This window comes from Anoplolepis gracilipes, chromosome 5 (genome assembly GCF_047496725.1).
Source record: "Anoplolepis gracilipes chromosome 5, ASM4749672v1, whole genome shotgun sequence".
NCBI classification, from domain to species: domain Eukaryota; kingdom Metazoa; phylum Arthropoda; class Insecta; order Hymenoptera; family Formicidae; genus Anoplolepis; species Anoplolepis gracilipes.
The window spans coordinates 9,884,484-9,901,769 of record NC_132974.1 but is presented as its reverse complement, the minus strand read 5'-3'; the positions used below and the strand labels follow the sequence as shown (position 1 = coordinate 9,901,769).

The 17,286-nt window shown below is 34.5% G+C and overlaps 1 protein-coding gene across 3 annotated transcripts in view; it reads right to left on the bottom strand.

The window, feature by feature from the left end:
• LOC140666242 (zinc finger protein rotund) overlaps window positions 1-17,286 on the bottom strand; it is a 151,967-nt gene that overhangs the window by 51,840 nt on the left and 82,841 nt on the right. For all 3 annotated transcript variants that reach the window (XM_072893198.1, XM_072893199.1, XM_072893197.1), the window contains exon 5: window positions 6,806-6,981. In XM_072893198.1, the coding sequence (XP_072749299.1) occupies window positions 6,806-6,981 (176 nt within the window). The remainder of the gene's footprint in view (window positions 1-6,805; window positions 6,982-17,286) is intronic.

The following is a 17,286-nucleotide window of genomic DNA, read 5'->3' as shown; positions in this document are numbered from 1 at the left end:
ATAACGAAAGACATGGAATTAAGAAGCTAACGAGAGAGTGAGAGAGAAACTCTCGTCGAGGTACAACGACGAGCAATCCAATTCGATGAAGCGGAGCACCGGTGGCACCTAGAGCGAAGAAGGATAGCGCCAGTCGGTGTGGAAGCTTAATGAAGGAGGGAGACCGAGAAACATGATGATAAAGGAAGAAGCGCGGGACATTAGCGGCGAAGAAAGAGGGTTACCGAGAAGAACATCTCGCGGCGAGTTGGAACACATCGGACGAAGAAGGACGAAGCGCGCGCGGATGAGATGAAGGGAAGAGAGGTAAAGTAAGGGGTTACGCGTAGAGGGGAGCGCGGAGGGAGGATTGAGGCAGGATGCTGTGCCGTCACGGTACACTAGCCTCTGGACTTGAATCCCGAGCCCTCCGGCTACGGAGGTGCATAGCTTCATTCAGGAGGCGGTCACCTTTTTCCTTTTCTTCCCCTCTTTCCCTCTCTTTCTCTCTGCCCCATTCGTGCTCATCTTATTTCTCCCCGTAGCCGCGTGTCAGTACGCTGCGAGATCGTGTATTCCCCCGGTGGTGGAATGTTCGATAAGCAGGAACGGTAGCGACGGCGGCGGTCAGGACGACGTTAAAGCGTCGTAAAGCGACAACGAGATAGAGACGCCTTGCATTAAAGGACAAGATCGGTGAAGCGCGACAGGCAATCGCGATATCGCGAGCTGCTTTAGTCCGTGACTCCGATTTCGAGTCACACACGTTCACATCGTCATAATCCAAACGTTTAAACTGCCAAGACGAATATATATATATATATATATATATATATATATATATATAGAGCTACATTTCCTCGATTAAATCTCATTAAAATTAAAACAAAAAAAAAGTATTTTTCAAAAAAAAAAAAAAAAAATAACTATTTCGAAACTCTTGTTTCAGAAACAATTCTTCTTGTATCTTGTGAAAATTTTAAAATCCTTGAGACGAACAAGTCTGATGGTTCGTGCGAGAGGAATGTTGAAAGTTAGGTCCAATAGGACTTCGAGAGAGAGAGAGAGAGAGAGAGAGAGAGAAAGAGAGACGGGCATCACACGGAGCAACAACGAACTCGATTAATCGTAGAAGACATTAGTGAAACGAGCGTGACAGTACCGTTGCGCGAGATGAAGCATAATTCCACTTCCTGCTTTATGGGGGCGTGGTGATTGCGGCAATTTATGAATTCTTGAATTTTTAGCCTCTCACCCCGAACAAATTTACCTTCTTCTCGAAAGTTTCCTTCATCTCTTTTAACAAATGCACATATTTATGATATAATCGATACTAATTAATCGATAATAAAGACTATCAATACCTTGTTCATGTATCATGAATAAACTACACGAGAGACTCGCGCCGCATATCTATTCAAGATATAGTTATTTATACAATGTCTATAAATCGAACATATCGATTTATAATTATTAATGTAATAATTCTATTATATATTCTATAATACTATATTTCATTCCTCTCCATGAGTTATTATTAGAATTACATTATGAGCACTGTTGTTATAAAGACATTGCTATTACATATGGCGCCATATAATTACCTTTGTATACTTGCTATTCAATTTCATCATTAATATCGCTTTTAAAGAGTTTTTAACCTGTTTTTACGATTATATTGTAAACGGGAATAAAATATAGTAAGGCTCTCTTCACCACAAAGATCTTGCACCTTTTTTTTTCCTTTACTGTCTTCTTTATTTCTCATCTTTTTCTATTGATTACACTTCTCTTTTCTCGCCTCTTCCTCGCTTATTCTCTCTTTTCGACGATCTTACTCTTCGAAAGGATATCCGATAAAGAGAAACGATTATAACGAGAAATTACTACTTTGTAACGTGCCGCGGAGAGCGATTAATCGTGGAGAATCTGCCGGTACCGTTGTACGAAATCTGTATAATTTGTAAACTTTTTTATCGGCCACAAATGTATAATTTGATTCGGTTTAATCTCTGTCTGGAACGCGACGCAGTCGCGATCGCGTCAGCGGGTATTTATTACTAGAGGAAAAGCACAACAATCTTTAGATTCGATCAGTTTTTGCAAGGTCAGGAATAAAAATCATCTTTTTATCATAAATAAAAGATACTAATTAAAAAATAAATATATCCGAATTATTCTCTCTAGACAACAAATCCAATTAAAAAATGACGGAATATAATATTTATGAAAGCATTTGCTCGTTAAAAAATACGATAGTAATAATAGTTGGAAAAATATGACACTATTAATACCAGAGACATATGACAATAATTTTATAAATTTTATTAATTAAATGAAAATAAATATTATTTTCGTAATATTGAAAAATACATCATAGTTGCATGCATTATCGATAACAAACGTCACAAAGAAATAACGTTGGAAAATCGCGCTTATAGTCGTGCTCCAAAAATACATTTACCTGCGTATATTAAATTTGTTTTAATTTTCACTCGCTAATTCGCCAGATCGTTTTCGTTACATTTATGTCATTTTGTTACATTTTGATTATAAATAAGCGTGCAAATAATAGACTACGTTAGTAGACGATAAAGGACAATATGTTATAATTATTTTGCATTATAATTCTCGTTCTTAACAAAACAATAACGATCGAAATTGACGTGAAATTGGCGGATCCGCATGTACATACATACGCGGCGGATTATTATTTTATTAGCCGACGTCGTCGACCAGCGATAAGATCGTTGAGCGATTAAAAACCGGCCGGATTAGTCATTAACGGAGGAAACGCGAAGCGATCATTTTTACGTGGGATTTAGATTTGTTCGTTTACTAATTTCTCGCTAATGAGAGCACCAGCGTGCCACGTTGATCGGTCTCCGTTTCTTTAACTCATCATCTTAACGATTATCCTTCTGTCGCTCCTTCCGCTCTTTCTTGAGAACCTAACGGTTTAAATCACACGATACATACCAGAGGAAAGAATTCTTCATTGAAAGGATATTTCAGGTAACAAATAGGCAGGAGAGAGATTGCGGGATTTTTGTCGCCTCACGTTTTCCCGAGCCACGATAAATTAACCCCTTTCGTGCGACATTGTATCTAACGCGGCAAACGTTACGTGCGATAACTGGTTTTAATCGCCGGTTTCGTGTTTTGCTCCTGTTTTTCCTGCGCAACGCAATAGAACCGCGAATAGAAGCGCCGGCGCGGCTGAAGCGCTGGCCTCCGGTGTATGATAATCTGCCCTATTCTATAACCATTCGGTGAATATCATTAAATTTTAACGATCCGTTTTATGGAATGTCGTGTGCCGCGTCCTTCGAATCTCCCTCCCCCCCCCCTCTCTCTCTCTCTCTCTCTCTCTCTCGCCCTTCCTTCCGTCTGTCTATCTGTCCATTCTCTCTCGCTCGTCTTACGCCGTCTTTTTTCGCGATGCGAACCTCGCTCGTCGGTAATTATCGCGGAAAGCGCGGAAAGCTGTAAACTTTAACGATTGTCTCTAAACGGCTCGTAAAGCGCGCCGTTAACCAATTTGCGAAACTGAAATCCATCATCAGGGAGATAAATCGTGCGAATGTACGGTCGGTCATGCGACCGACGCCACAGGAAATTTAACGACGTGGAGGCAAGAAATTTTCTAAAAGATCAGGTTTCTGTATCCCATGTTGTAGTGTAAGCCCTTTGATGCGCAACTAAAATCTTAAAGCCGCGTGAGGATACTGCATCTTTGATAAAACTTGCAAGAGTTGTCCTCAAACCATCGCTCGCACAGACATTAATGATAAAATGATATCCCGCACTACAAGATAAAAGTATCTTTGCGTTGGACAAATCCTGATCAAATATAAAAATTAAAGAAATCTGGAAATGGCTTCTGAAAATGATACCAATCTGTTATAGTTTTTGATTATTTCAGTGAATTCTCTGATGTCTCGGTTTCAAACCACTTTTTCAGCCCACTCAATCTTGCAACAAAGATAGATACTAGAATACGATCATTCGATATTCGTTATCGATATTATTTATATCTATCAGCTTTGACGATATTCTTTCGAATTCCAAAAATACGTAATTATTAATCTCCTCTGAATTATTTAATAATGACTCCCTTATTTATTTATGATTTTTTTTTTTGAATTTGAAAAATGCTTATTGACAATAGAGTTTATAACGCGTATCTTGATATTTGAAAGACATTGAACAAAACAATATGCGACAAAAATTGTATCATAAATGACAAAATATCAAAATTTCATTATTACTATTGAAATTTTTACAATATACAATAAAAAGCTTAATTTTTATTATAAGGTTTTATTAGCCGTTACCTAACGGAGATTTTATTACTTATGCAATCGCAGAAGCTAAAAGTGACCATGCCCTTCTAGCGTTGAAAGCATATTAAGTGCATGGAAAAGAGGAACTGACCATTAAATATCTACTCATAAAAACAGTCCGAAATTTCCGAAAACTGTTAGCCTTTAACTCTGAACTCTTAATTCTTTCAGTGTTATTAATAAACCTACTTTATAAAGCAGAATAAGAATAAAAAAATTAGACAAAAAAATAGAGCAACCGAAAAATAAAACTATACAAGGTGTCTGTCTATAAATGTCTGAGTAAATATTGTGCAACTAAAGTTGTAAAAAAGTTTAATAAGAGAAATTTGTACAGCTTTTAAATCTGTTATAAAGTACATGTAAATAATTTTTTTACTCGCTTTTTACTTTACCTGAATATTCTTATGCATAGAATAATAAAAGGAATCATTGGTGTAAAGAAAATACACAGTTGTCGTAAGAAAAAAATTGAATTTGTAACGAACATTTTTTTTCTTTAAGACAACTATATATTTACTAATTGAATTCTCTCCTTATTCTGTTGATAAAAATATTGGAGCAAGATAATCAAAAAATAAATATTTTATGAGATATTTCATAATTTACGTAAAATTATGTTAAATTAAAATATGAAATATCTCGTAAATTATTAAATTTATGCCTATTATACCTCTATAACTTTTTACGTTGAATATTGTGAGAAATCAATTTATATTAAAAACTTAAGGTTCCATTTAAGAAAATAAAGATGATTTTCATAACTCAGAAAGTCACAAGTAAAAAAAAAAATTATTTTATATGCACTTTGTAGAAGTCTCAAAGCCGTGCAAATGTCTCTTATTAAATTTTCTTGTAATTTTAACCAATTGTGACATATTTGCTCGGACATTTATAAACAGACACCCTGTATATTACATGTTGTACTGTATTATGCAGTGACTATACTACATAGGTCACTTTATTTTAAAACAATAAAAAATAGCATGAGCTTTTATTGTGATTTATATAAAATCATATGAATATTATATTAGAATATAATCACGTTTATATAAATATGTAATCATAATCTTATCATTATTATGAAAGTAACATATATCGCAATAAAAGTGTTATTCTATCCTTAAAAATCAATAAAATATCCACAATATTAATATATATATATCATATAATAATATAATATACATATGTATATCTAATATAATAATATATAATAATATATTATATTATATTATACGAATATTTTATATAATAATATCATGAATACAAATAAATATTAATTTTATACCAATATTTCTAGTGGGCGATAAGTTTGATTGAGACTTGTCGAATTTCGATGAGCGCGAGGGTTAATTATTGCAATCGAACACAAAGATAAATTGAGAAAAATCGATAAAACGAAAAAGAAGAAGAAGGAAAAAGATAAAAGAGCGTAACACCGAGTAATTCTTACAATATGCACGAACAAAGTGCATCTCATAAACGAAAGACACACTACAACGAATTCAAGCAAAACAGTTAATCTTTTTTTCAGTAGCTCGAAAAATATACCTAACTGTTTATCTATTCAAATGAAAAGGGTTTTTAGACCGTCTACTTTTCATAACAGATGATGACAACCGAGAATTTGTTCTGTCTAATCTATTGGCACGTGTCTTTCCGAAAATTTTTGAAGAGTTTACCGTTAACATTTTAACGCTTCCGAATAAAAAATATAAATAATATAAAAGAAAGAAATGTAAAAGAAAGAATAGATAGAAAAGATCAGCAAAAATAAGTCCAATATATCATAAAACTATTCTAAAAGCATTTAGAAAACCATTTTCTTTTGAAGAAAATGAGAAAATAAAAAGGAAAAAGGAGTTAAATAAAGAAAGAGAGGAAAAAGAACAAAAGAAAAAATAGATAATGGCCTTCGCGACATTTCTAAAAGTTATTTCATAATTTTTAAACAATATGTATATTTTTTACAAAAGCTATTTTATATTCTGTATATAAGAGCTGTTTTATAACATGCAAAAAATCCTTACTTTCTGATTAGTCATTTTTTTTCTGTGATATTTGCAACAGTAGTAATTTCTCAAACACGAATGGTCATAAAATATATATTGAGTCAGATTATTTTTCAAGTTTATTATCTTAGCCTTTATTTAGAAGATTTAAAGAAGATATATAATTTTTTTCAGATTTTTAGAAATACTTTTAAAAATTAATAAACGCGAAAAACACAGCTGATCTACTTTCCTATCTATTCTAAAAGGACCTACCTATTTAGAAAATTTACCTACCTAACATCCTAGAGGATGTCATAAATAACAGTATGGAGTACGGATTTAATATTAAATTTCAATAGCGTACGCGTAGTCGTTTCATTTAGATCAATTATATCGACATACGATGTAAAGAATTAAGATATAATGAAAGTAAGTTCGTATGTCGACATGAAATATGAGATATCGAAGAGATTGGTCTCCACTCACCTGCGGACACATCTTGCATTGGTACTTTCTCGGCGGATGCGAATGCGGTCCGCCGAGATGAGAATTCAGATGCGACGGATGGGAGGGTTTCACGGTGAGAGGTTGAGGTACCACCAGGAGACTGGCGGGTGGGCTTCCGCTGCTCGAACCGCCGGCGCCCCGATACTGCTCGTCACCTGCAATCACATTCGCAGATACGGGATTAGATCGGGTCACCTTGAACGACGCTCACCGTCGGCGAGAGCCTTGTGAGGCGGCGCAAATTATCGGGCGTACGTTTTAATTACTTTCAATCATATATTAGCAACCTACTTCGATTATAAAGCAGCTCCGCGGCTGAAAAGTTAACATAGCAATGGCTATAGCAATCATCGGCATTTTCCAGACTGTTAATTAGATGCTAATAATAGATTAAGCGCTCCAGATATTATTGATGCACTTTACTTGAACGAGATCGTCTCAATAGGTTTTTTCCGCTTCGTAATCTGCTTCGAGTTTAAAATGTGACGCGAAATACCTTGTGTGTCATAGCGCGTCATTGTCCACATCATTAACATCCAGTTATTATTAGAGTATATATAATTAACCTGATATGTATCGAGTACCAATAAGTATCTTTAAAGTCCTACAAGAATATTATACGCAATATAGATTTATATGTATAATGAGTTATTGTAAGTCACGCGAAATAAAGAGTTATCGTAATTTATCAGCAAGTCACTATAAAGTGTCGTGTCTCTCGCTTATGTTTGTCACAAGGAAAAAAAAAAAGATGATACCTACTCGCAAGCGATCGCGTTCAATACAAAGCGTAATATACGCGTAGATACACGCATGCATATAACATGCGATGTATGTATGCGTATGTATATATATAAATATATATATATATATATATATATATATATATGTGTGTGTGTGTGTGTGTATCGAGATGATACCAAGAAAGAGAGAAGCACGGATCGAACGGTCGGCTGACGCAACACGTCGGTGCGCCGTGCAAGAGGCAAGGATCCTGCAGATTGCAAGGACGAGAGTGATCCTGCGTTACGAGTGATAGTCATTAAGCCGACTTCTCAATATCGTTCGACGCGCATGTAAGTATATATGCGACGGGTTGACTATATCGTGCGCTCATTCGCCGTATTCCAACTACTACTTTGCACTCTTACGCATCGACACTCTTGAACGCTCCTTATGGATGCAAAAATATACAACGTCATTCTTTCGGCGCGAACGCGGATCGCAATTTCTTGCGCTGTCTTGCGCGGTTTGAATTTACCAAGATAACTCTCGCGTCCCGGTAGACACAACGGCGGATAATAAATATCTCAGATATATACGCACGGACAATCTATTCGCCATCCTTTCTCGAATATTTGCGGGAAGATATATCAATTATATAGAAACTTTCTGACACAATGGAAGGAAATTGCTCTGTCCGTTTTATACTTATATCTTTTTTTTCTAGATACTTTTGTAATTGATTATTTCGCTCATACTACCAGACCTTTCGAAACAAAAAAATAAATATATATATTATCTAAAAATTCAAATATTTTTCGAAAAGTCTTTCATTTATATATTGCGATTATATATTGCTGTCTTTGCTTATTTCAACGTTTAATCTTGAATTGTAAAATTAATATCAACCATTTCAAACCTTTTTTTTTTACACAAATATCCTTTGCGAAACGGCCGGAAACGTTATCGGCGTTAAATGGAGGAAGTTGTAATAAATTGCGTACTTGATCTGTTTCCTGCCAATAATAATAGAAAAGTTATGGCTCGACCTTGAATAGCGAGTAAATGTGCTTCAAAAGTGGCACCTCTCGCTTGGATTCCACATCTAAACGCGATTTTACGATTCCCAGGCAGAGTGTCTGTATATTATAATATATTTAAATTTCGATTTATACATGTTGCAATACGGGACGTGAAATATGATTTTCGTCACATTTTTATGAATAGATTGCTGAAAAATTTTAAAAAGGAAAGAAAAAAGCGAAGAAAAAACCTAATAATTCGTACCACGTCATTAATGACTTCATAATTTATTAATAGCTTCTTTATTGCTCTTCACGCGCTTCGCGCGCATCTTCGCTCGTTAAGTTCAGTTCAGAAGCGAGGACTCTTCTCTTACAAGGACGGGAGCATCCTGTGACTTTTATGACAATGCATGAGCATGTTCGGTGAAGTACGTGTAGGCGGTAGAAGACGCGCTTCTCTAAAGCAGCCCACGTGCGTCGTTTTCGCTTAGAGAACCAATGTTGAACACGCGCATGTAAAGAATAATCACAAGCGCTCGTGCGTTTTCAATATTATGTGTAAATTATTGATTGTTGAATTACTGATAAATAGAAGCGATGAACAGATGTCGTCCCTATTTAATCCATCTATTCACCTACGGACGAAAATATGGTTTATAAAATTTACATTATACATATGGTTTCATACGTTTTTAGACTATGCTCATATACGTCCCAAACTCATATTAATTAATGACTCAAACCGATATTTATAGATGTATGCAAGGACGAATCAAGCAGATGCTTATTTTAAACTATCCAGTTAACATTATCGACATTCTAGTTGACATTAATTTACGCGCAATAAATTTCACATATATTTCCTAATATCATAATATATTATATTATTAAATATTATTAAACATTACAAATATTAAATATTATTAAATAAATATAAATATTAATCATTATTAAATAAACACGAAATTTATATTTTCTATATACAATATAATTAAAATTATAATTGAAATTTTTCTTTAAATAATTAATACTTTATTACTCTAGATTGGAGTGATTAAATGATTCAACGTTTGCTTGGAATCGGAATAACCATCAAGATATTGTTGCGACATAATGAGAATCGCTCGTGTAACTAGTATAATATCGAGCGCAGCATCAAAGTTCAAGGCACAAACGTATACTTAACGCGATGCAATTTGAATAATTTTATTCATAAAGAAAAGATCACCAGTTATGTAACATTTAAAATTTTGTTGATTCGGCGCAATTTCTAACACGTTCTTTTAATCATGTATTTCTATCGCAAATCTATTCTAATGATATTATAAACAGCCTTCTTTTTCGTTTAATTCGTTTAGAGCACGCAGTGTTACGTAATCAATAAGCTACATATACTAGTCTAACTCTTGATCAGACATGCGAGTGAGGTGAAAACAGGTGCCATTTCCGAGTTTATGCAAGTTTCATTCACCATTATTATGGATTTATCTACTTATTTACATTATATCGTTTCACTCATTCTACCTAGTAATTTGTAACTGCTTGCCTCACGTGTTTAGTGACGTTCGTATTTAAAAAAACTCTCTTCTCATGCGACGGTTGCGTGCGTCATAATCTCCATCCAATTAGTTTTCAATCTTTTGGAGACAGCGTTATTCAAATTTACGAATATTAATTATGTCGTAATTTTAATTTCAAAACGATACCCTAACCCGTTTCGTCAGATGCTACTCGCACGTGGACAATTTATTAATATTTTAACACCAACTAAACGTCATTAATACGCGTCTTTTGCATCGATTGAATTCTTTAAAGGAGACACGAGAATATAAACTCGCTCATTTGCTGTCAGATAATTGCGGAGGACTGCTGCGCGATTCGTTTCCTAGTATGATTTTTTTTTTTTGCGTATCACACGTCTTCTCGTAATGTTATTCGCGGCGCTCTTTTCGCCTAATCGATCAATCTCAGAAGGCGCAAGATTACGTATATACATGTATGCACCTATATACGTAATGCATACGCACGTAACGTTCTCCTCGCGGCATAACTAATTGATCTTTCCAGCCGCGCGCTTGAACCCGATAATTATCATTTACATACGTGATCTCGTGCGCGAGAGTCGCGGTAATCTTTGGCCGTAACACCGGACGAAGGGGCCACCGCCTCTCCTTCGAGATCACTTGTCAGTGCGTGCGACACACATTTGCCGCACCAGGAAAAATGCGAGAAACTCGCGTAGGCCTTAGGTGCAACGGTATAAAATGCGCTATCTGCACAAGTCAGAACAAGCGTATGAAAATAAGGATAAAAGTGAAAATGTAAATGGAACTAGACGAAGGTTAATGTGTTTAGCAGCGGCTTCGCGCTCTCGTTCGTGGAAATCTACCTCTCTTTGTAATCCATACAATCTGCGTGATCCTTGATAATTAATGAATATTTTCTCGCAGATGGATCTTGATCTCGGTCTTTAAACATTTCGCAACTTTTTGAAATCATACGTAATTTACTACACGTATAATATTTTTACAATTTTTTTTATATATTGCGAGCACATTATATCAAACGAATCACTTTGAGAATAATGTAAAGCCAAATGCGCAAAAAGATAAAATTAATTAAATTGTATAATCTATAATATAATTATGTAAATAAATAAGATTTTATGATTCACAAACAACAACTACATTATTTAATTTTTTGCTCAATTATTAAAGAGCATGAGAAAGCATTTTTTGTGAGAAATAGAAAAATCGAATATTAATTCAATTTCTTGACACACACGTGTAAGGGATCCATCTTTTATTCTCATTGTCAGTGTTTGAAATCGTGGCTTAGCACATTTGTCATGACGATAAGCGTAGAAATGTCAAAATATTTTTCCCGATCGGCATCAGACGATAATAATATATTTTCGTGGGACGTCCGCATTGAATTTCATATGAACGTATTTTCACGCACGTGGTCCAGCCACTGGCTGGCAAAAACACACGCGCGACACTTAAACCATCTCCCATTTCCATCTACGTGCCACGGACACGCGTGCGCAACACGCACATTCGTGACGAGAGCGTTAATGACGTATGACGCCACACATCTCCCGGCGTTATTTGCGGTGCGTAATTTTAATGGAATTATCGCGTCTCTTTCGGCATCTACGCGAATAAAAACTGTTTTCCTCACGTCGCGTTCGACCATTTTTAGATTAACTTGACTAACGGATTGTGACAGTCTATATGTTTCACTTTTCCCTTCTACAACAAACTCATTTGTTATTCAATACATCCTATAAATTTTATTACATTTGATACATATCTATTGAGAGAAATCTATTGTACGTGAATTTACGTAAGATTATAAGCATATTCGACCTTATAAGCATAAGACAGAGATTCAGCATGAAATGAATAATACGATGTGTACAGACATGTAAAGTGTTTTCTATTTTTAGTGTTGTGTAAAGTGTTTATCTTTAATATCGTCAAGTTTGTATGCGATAACTTAAAATGTCGATCAATATTATTAGAATTGATATTTCTTAAAGATTAACAATCTTTTATTTACACAAAACTATCTTAACTAAAATATATTATTTAAAGATTTAGATGCAAAAAATATTAATTCATCATATCAATCTCAACAAATCTTGTAACAATAGTTATAATTACGGTTATTATAATTAAAAAAAGAAAAAAATTATTGAAAAGTGTAACAATTGAAAAAAATATGTTTTTTAAACACTGAATATTACAGAGTCAAAATTGTAAAAATCGACTGGTCCTCTCTTGCCATTCGGCTTGCTCCGCTTGCGGGAAGTGCGGTTAATAATAATCGTGGGAGCGTAGCAATTATATCCATTGTAACACATTTAATTGTTTATCAGCCGCGTCATACTTTGTATGACGCAGAAATTCAACAAGCCTCGACAAATCGACTTGCCAACAGTTCAGTAAGAAAAAAAAAAAAAATGGAATAAAAATCTTTTGATGTAATAATATAATACAGTACAGATTGTGTCGCGAAAATAAATTTGTTGATAAAATTGTTAATCTAAATTCTTTGAACTTTGCGACATTACTAAGCACAGGCAGAAGAAAAAATACAGAATATATTAATATTAAGATATATGCATATATATAATAGTTATATACATCGAGTTATATTTAGAGATAATAAGTCAATTTTTTTAACTTTGTCACAGAATAATTAATTTTTTATCAGTATTTTAAATTAGACTTTTCTCATATCATATATTTTAAATAATAATGCAATGTATTGAATAATATCTGTTTACCACTCTCTTACCTCTAAAAATGTGAAAATTATATTCAAGAAATCTTTTTAATGATTGTGTACAAAAAATGCAAATTGAAATGGCTTAAATCCACGTTTATTATCGCACGACATTCGGGTCTCGCAGCAACAATCGTAAGTGCATCCACGTCGTGTCGTGGCCTGCACTCGTCTCGGCCAGTTTTTCATGCATATTCATCGGTCACTCGTGCGATCGTCGCGGATCGATTCTGACGTCATGCCTAGAGTCGATAGGATCAAGGATCCTGCCTCCGCTCTCTGCATCAATATTGCACCGCGGAGTATGCATCTACACGTTCTTTTAGTTCTCTTTCGCGTCTCTTCGCTCACATGATTTTGACTATCATGAGTTAGCATGTATGTCAAATTTCAGGGTCGTGATATTTGTATAGGCAAAATAAAAAAAAAGCATGCGCGTATACACCGGATCGCTTGAGGGTATGAGTATGTACCGAATGCACGCCGTTTTATGTGTATAAATATATATATATATATATATATATATATATATATATATATATATATATATATATACCTGCCGATTATATTTATATTTACATACATCAGTATATACGTATTTGGAATTATTTGTGGTATTACGCGGTTTCATATAGGTGGACGCTAATGTTGAGGTCGGTAGTAAATTATGCAAATAACTCTGCTGGAAATGTCAGTGGTTGCAAACGACGGTCGATCCATCGACTTGCAATCGAGGACCGTTCGGCTGATCGTCCAACGAATGAACCGCGGACGGAATATAGAGATACACAGAGAAAGGGAAAAGCGAGATGGAAGAACGATAAAAGGAAACAACGAATGAAATTATAAGAAGGAGGAAGAGAGACGTGTGATGCGCGTTGAATGTGACTAATATAAAGTGGAGTAATGGACGGATGCAAGTGGAAAAGGCCCGCGCGATATAATCACGAACGATACGTATTCTGATAAAAACAAACATTCAAATCTTCATTCTTGAGTATATTATCTATTTCATATTCATTTATTTTATGCAAATTACCAGCCTTTCGAGTAAACATGTGTGTTATAATATTTCATGTTGATGTATAAATGACAATGCAAATTTATAGGAAATGATTTTATAACATGATAAAGAATTGCATATCTCAGTAATTTAAGACTATTATCAATAATCTATCATCAACTCGAATAGCATTGAGAAAAAAATATTGATAATTTTTAACAAGCCTTTACAAAGTTTTATAAGAGCAATTCACTTCTCTTGGAACAACAAGTTTGACAAATGATGGAAGATATTTTTTTCGTATTCAAACAGATGCAGTCATTCTACAACCTGGTTAACTGTATCTGGGATTATTGAATCTCTTGTTTATAATATGTAGTATGGTTTATTTCTGCTTTTTTTTAAACCTCAATCGCGCTACGAGATATCATTGATAGCACCTAGAGCGGAACGATAATAATACGTTTAATACACAAATGCATTTGATTTAATGTGTGTGTACATACATGCTTTAATCCTTTCGTGTCCAACAGGAAATATAATGTGCCACTTATAACTTTTCTTCGAAAGTTTACTAGACTCTCTCATTTCTTTCACTTCATTTCTGTTCGACGTCACAACAAAAAAATCGTAAAAAATAACTTTTAAACTGATGAAAAAAAGATTAGCGCTAGAAAACTACCGAGGGTATATGAAATTATATTTATTTTTAATAATATATCAGGAGTTGTAAATTAATTGTGATTTTTTTTCTTTTTCTTCATATTAAGTAAGTTGAGTGACATGAAGACTCTCTGCAAAAAAAATCTCATTCAAAGCGTATTTGTACAATTTTATTTACTTTAATTTAATTTAATTTATTGCTATGATTTATAATAAAAAAGAAATTACCTCAAGATCAACAGATAATTAATATAAATAATCGTACGCGAATAAATGTTATATAATAAATATAATATTGTATTATATACGAGTATATGTTTAACGTACACGCACCTCGACATAAAAATATTGCGTGGTAATACATCAACGTTGTCTCGCGCGCGCGCGGTGCAAACAAATCAACGTACATTTTCGTCGATGAGTCGCCGCGCGTAGACGGAGCCATTATTTTGACTAAAAGATTCGGAGACGGAGCGACGGCCAAAATAGAAGTCGGATGCAGTTCTAGAGAGCAGCGAGGTCACCGCGATGCTTCATAAGTCCGCCCGCCAGCATTAAACTGCTATTGTGATACGTACATTTGTATATGTCAAACCGGTCTGGAGAACGATTCTTAAAGTCTTCGGAAGCAGATCGATCAAAACTTGTACGCCTATGTATGTGGACGTTATTTTCGAATAATTTCATCACACATACGATATAACCGGTTGAAAAAAAAAAAAAAAAAAAAAAGAAAAAAAAACAGAACTTCTCATCAGACGCAATTTTTAAAACCTGTCCTATTATATGTGTCGTCTAGAAAACACGATAATAATTCTAAAGTTTGATTTGTAATCGTTTGTTTTCGAGTTTCCTTTGTAAATGAGAGTAAATGAGATACATGTTATCGTTATTTAAAGCGATCAATCACGATTGTATTTCATAACAATAGCTGATTAATAGTAAGCAGAAAATTTAATATTAAGATTAAATCCAATCAATAAAGAGAAACGATGTTTACAGTTCTCATAATTTTATTTCTTTTCGCGTGATCCAGATTTTTCTAGTATACTTACAGTTACTCGTTGAATTTCAAGTGAATTATAAAATTCACAAGCTTTAAGAAAATATTATAAGCCTAGTAATTCAAGAAAAAAATATTTTTATGATCGATTCTTAATTTACATTCTATGAACAAATTGAGGGATAATTCTACGTAACACATTTTCATACAATGCAGTCGATACTATGAGGATAACGTATTGCACAGGATCGAATCTATAAGATTGAGTCTGTCGCTTCTCTTTCTCTCCTCCATGTTACGTAGGTGATTTCATTGACGTTGAACATGCCATTCTAAACGGACGAATAATAAAAAATAAATCAGCAACGGGAATTATTGACGTGTGGGACGATATTGATTACTCGGTGCGAAAGGACACAGAACGTTTTCGGTGAGCTAAGGTTAAAAGCGTGATACGAATTACGCGTGACGTTGATAATAATACGCGACAATAACGGGGTTGCTGATGAGTGGCTGGATTAATTTTCGGTTGCGATGTAAAATCCATTTGCTAATCGCGTGCTGTCCGGCGATATACAGCGAGCCGTCGTTATTTCAATAAACCGTCCATTTCTCGACGTTCTGAACCGTCGAATTCGTGCGTTCATTTTAATTTAAAGCGACCTTTCTCCTACCATCGTAAAGTTTATCGCCGCATATATATATATATATATATATATATATATATGTTCTATCGTGACGTTAACATTGACATTAAAGGCTCGTCATTTATTTGTCCGTTTTTTACATTAACGTATTAACTGAATCAATTTGACATTACAAATCACGAGCATTACATAATATCCGATAACATTACAATCTATGCGAACTACGTAGTAAGATCGTTTTAGCGAGGGCGTTTCCATGAAAGCGCAAATCAACTCATTCCTGATCGATGGTACGTTACAACGCCGCGTATATAAAATCGCAGTACGACGCCGTAAAATGTGCGAACATGAAGGGAGACTTTACTCATGGTAAAATCTCCGGGAAACCGCACACGCGGGGAAGAAAAACGAGAGTGAAAAAACCATAAAAACACCTGAAGCACTTGATCGTGGAAACTAGACGATCGCTAGACAGTGACTACGGTATTCTACATGAAAGTCGTGTTGTCGCTGATTTTCGAAAAACAGAATGCCTCAGGCATGAGAGAAAATAGATAGATTACCTTGCATATTTAATTTCAATTTTTTAATGAAAAATGTCAAGTCACAGAAAGCTTAAAATTTATAATTCATTAAAAATGGATAGCTTTCAGAAATAATCTTTAGAGATGAAAATAAGTGTAACGCTATTATCTAATCTGAAGAATAATCCACTTTTTTTATCAATTCTTCAATAAACTGTATAATTAAATGAATTGATATTTTTAAAATTATTATGTGTAGATTAATTGAATTTAAAATATATTAACAATAAGTAAGTTGCCTACAAAATTATCGACATCGTCTGAGATTTAATGTAGAACAAACGGCAAAGTGTCAAACAAAGGGCCTAGCGAAGCGAAAGTTGTCCAGCAGCCACCGGAAGGACCCATTATAATTGGCAGTAAACTTTTTGCTCCTGGCAAAAACATAAAACATGACAAATGGACGAGATGACCATTTCCTAGGAATTCGTTCCATTGCGTATATTTATCCTTTTTCTCTCCCCCGCCTCCCCCGCCTCCCGCGCCTCCCGCGCTACTCGTTCCTTTCTTTCTTCTACT